This window comes from Anguilla anguilla, chromosome 16 (assembly GCF_013347855.1).
Source record: "Anguilla anguilla isolate fAngAng1 chromosome 16, fAngAng1.pri, whole genome shotgun sequence".
Classification (NCBI taxonomy): domain Eukaryota; kingdom Metazoa; phylum Chordata; class Actinopteri; order Anguilliformes; family Anguillidae; genus Anguilla; species Anguilla anguilla.
Window position 1 is genome coordinate 34,691,733 of NC_049216.1, and position 3,466 is coordinate 34,695,198.

Below are 3,466 nucleotides of genomic sequence, written 5' to 3' on the forward strand. Positions count from 1 at the left end.
CTTGTATTGTTATCTTGATTTTGTAACTTGTCGTCATGCCTCATTCTAGACTGACTTATCAATTTAAACAAAAAAATTTTATTAAACAATTTTCTGACCTAGCCAATGCTAACTGTGTGAACTGGACTTGCTGTTCATGGCTGTGGATAACTAATATAATGAGTATCGTATCTTATCAGACCTGTGTTTTGTAGTTGTTCCAACAACCTTCAGTATGCACTTATTGTACGTTGCTCTGGATGAAAGCGTCTGCCAAATAAACGTAATGTAATGTATAGGGAATCACCAATAGGTGGCAGTGTTTTAAAATCTGAAGCAAGTCTCAGCAAATTTATGGGAGACATGCCCGTACAAGTCTCGTTCACTTGTCCCAGTTACGTGCTAGGAGGACTCTTGCAATGAATTGTGTAATAAAACTAACATTCAATTATTCTGTCTCCCATAAAGCAGAATTAATAGTGGATATCTCATGAAAGGTCAGGTTTTGTGATTAAGTGGGTCAACACGAGACATAAGGTGTTTTCAAGATATTAAATAAAATGTATATATAATATTTTATAAATAATGTCAGAATAGGTCTCACAGTACACCCCAATTTACACCCCACAAAGCAAGTGAACAGCAACAGTGTAAAGAAAAATAACCACATATGATAATATTGCATTCATAATCATGACAATGATCAATTTAGTGGTCTGATGTGCACTTCTTAACTTTAAAAATACTATGTGTGTGTGACCCCCCATCTTAACTTCTAAAAATACTTCCGAATAAACCACAGCTCTTGAAATAAATTGCACCATTACACTGAACAACAAGACGGTAAAGATTATCTACATTTAAACCCATATTACATCTATATACATCTTCTATAATAACAGAATTGCCCAGAACTTGCTCAGCTGATCGAGTGTACAGGTATCCAGTAGAAATGACTATATTAAGGCATAGACTGTATGGCTGTGTAACAGTCACCTAGCACATCACCACCGGTTTAAATATTGAAAGTTCCCTTGTGGTAAATATTAAATCAATCTTCTCCAAACCTTTTGGCTAGCCCTCCCATCCACCCACACACCGCTTCTGTATTAGACAAATGGCTGGTGATGCATTCCACTCAAGATGACGTAGGGTGGGTGGGGTTAAAGAGAGCCAGTCTATAAAGTCACACTTCTCCCGACTCTTCATTCATAGTTCTGCACGAGACTTGTGCGCGCGCGCCGTGAAACTCCCTTCTCCGGGACAAGGCGAAGAACAGTAGCCGACACTCGGAATACTAAAAATATTAAGGTCGGTAAAACTTCTCTCCAAAAACAGAAAGAAAAACAAACGGAAATAACCGCTGAGGTTAAATCATGAAAATGTCAGCCACCGAACTTTCCAAGGTTCTGAAAGAAGGAGAAATGGAAAAGAGAAGTGACAGCCTTCTTCAGTTTTGGAAGAGGAAGACGTGCGTCCTCACCCCGGACAGCCTGAACATCTACGCCGACACCCAGAAGAAGTCCAGGAGCAAGGAGCTCAAACTGCAGTCCATTAAGAAAGTGGACTGCGTGGAGCGGACCGGCAAGTTCGTCTACTTCACAATTGTCACTGCGGACAATAAAGAGATTGACTTCCGATGCTCCAGCGAAGACGGCTGTTGGAATGCGGTCATCACAATGGCTCTGATTGACTTTCAGAACAGAAAAGCCATTCAGGATTTTAAGACGCGACAGGAGACCGAGAGCACGTCACCTGGTCCTCAGGAGAGGCGGTTAGCCAGAGCTCCGTGACCGGAATTTAACTAAATCCACCGAATGTAATTGGTGAGTCGCGTTGAAAGTGCAAATCTGGTTCTGTCTACTGTAACTGTATGAAATGTGAAATATCCAGTGAGAATGAGACAGTTTTGTCACCAAAGAATGTCAGCATTTCGAGGCGCTTTCCTGAGCGCGTTCAATACCCCGACAGGACAGTAGGCTACTTAGGCTACGCTTAAACAGGTCTAAACCGATCATTATGTAATGGAATTAAAATAAGAATATCGTGTCAATTAAGTAGGAATGTGTTAAATAAGAGTGCATTTGTGGTAGTATTTTCGATGTAGTATCCTATGAAAAAACGTCACATTTCCAGTCACCGGTTTGAAATTGTACATAACAATGGTTTCAAATAACCGGGAACATATACTTACATTTATATATATATTTGATTTGCGGTGTATGAAATATTGATCATGTTTTCCTCTTTTTTTGTTGTCACAGTTGCGTATGGACCTTGCTGTAAAGTTGGACCAAACAAAGGCGTCAATAGGTCTCAAGATGAAGGATTGCCCAGGACACGCGCGTCCTCCAACAATTTCCGGTTGCCTATCTCGGAAAGCTTCGAATGAAAGAGACCGTTTCATAAGGAAAAGGCCGAAGAATAAGGACTGAATTCTACGCCTCTCGTGCTCACATTCAAGTACACGTGTGAGAAAATGCTTCACGGCCGGCAGTAGAAATGTGTTAATTTATTCTTGGCAGGCGTTTTCTTTTTTGCTTAAAAAAGTATTAAGTTATTTTTATTTCAATGCGTATTTATTAAATAAATGTTATTTTATAAATCCCGTACGTCTCACGGTGTGTGTTTGAATACTAAAACATAGCGGGATAATATCCAGATTCACCTGTCAAATTGTTAACCCAAAGTGATGTTACTCGGTTGCAAAAGGTTTTGAGAAATTTACATTTTTAATTTTGTCCAAATAACAAAATAATCATTAGTGTCATTCTTAATGTAAAATTATTGTACATCATATAAGACTAAAATAAGCCGATCTGAGGGGAACAGAACTAACATCGCCTTTTCTCTGTAGCTTTTGCAAAGTTTCATATATGGGAACCTTCGTGGACCACGAGCAATTTCCCATAAGTCTGTATTCCACCGCTTATCAGAATTCATAGCTTTGTTGTGTGACTCATTTGCGCTAGGAGGCTTTATCTGATAAGAGACGCAGCTTAGAAAGACTTGCGATTCCTTTGAAGGCGTCATTACAGCGGGTGAGGCGGCCACCTTCCGGCCCTACCTGATTACTGTGATTGTCAGTTATAGTGTTTAGAGCGCAACTGAAAAGCAATTGCACTGAAGAAGGAAAAAAAAGTACAGTACAAAGGTAGTAGTGACAGTTCTCTTCTAGATCAAAGGATGAGTCATTGGCTTGTGAACACACCCCTGTAAACTGATTCATCATACATCTCTTCAAAAGGAACCTTAAACAAAGAATAGGCTCTGATTTAAATCATAGACCATGCATCACCATGGATACTGCATACACTTCACTCTCATTCCTGGTCTTGTGAATGATCTGTGGCTGCAACTTTGACAGTTGAATCTTTGCATGCTGGGTAACAAAGTTTCTAAGTAAATTTTTTCTGAAGGCCTGAGGGTCAAAGTTCAGAGGCACACCTCCAGGTTGGAGTTATGAAAAAGGGGAGACTTATCACAC

At 39.8% G+C, this 3,466-nt stretch overlaps 1 protein-coding gene across 1 annotated transcript; it reads left to right on the forward strand.

Annotated features, from left to right (window-relative positions):
• Nucleotides 1-1,188: 1,188 nt before the first annotated feature.
• Nucleotides 1,189-2,587, forward strand: LOC118214936 (pleckstrin homology-like domain family A member 2). The gene is made up of 2 exons (XM_035395236.1): nucleotides 1,189-1,805; nucleotides 2,244-2,587. Exon 1 carries the CDS (start codon nucleotides 1,356-1,358, stop codon nucleotides 1,770-1,772), a length of 417 nt encoding a protein of 138 aa, XP_035251127.1. The 5' UTR covers nucleotides 1,189-1,355; the 3' UTR covers nucleotides 1,773-1,805; nucleotides 2,244-2,587.
• The last annotated feature ends 879 nt before the right edge of the window (nucleotides 2,588-3,466 follow it).

Bases quoted from the DNA above. Each gene is read 5' to 3' on its own strand.
- LOC118214936 (XM_035395236.1), top strand. From the start codon at position 1,356: ATGAAAATGTCAGCCACCGAACTTTCCAAGGTTCTGAAAGAAGGAGAA.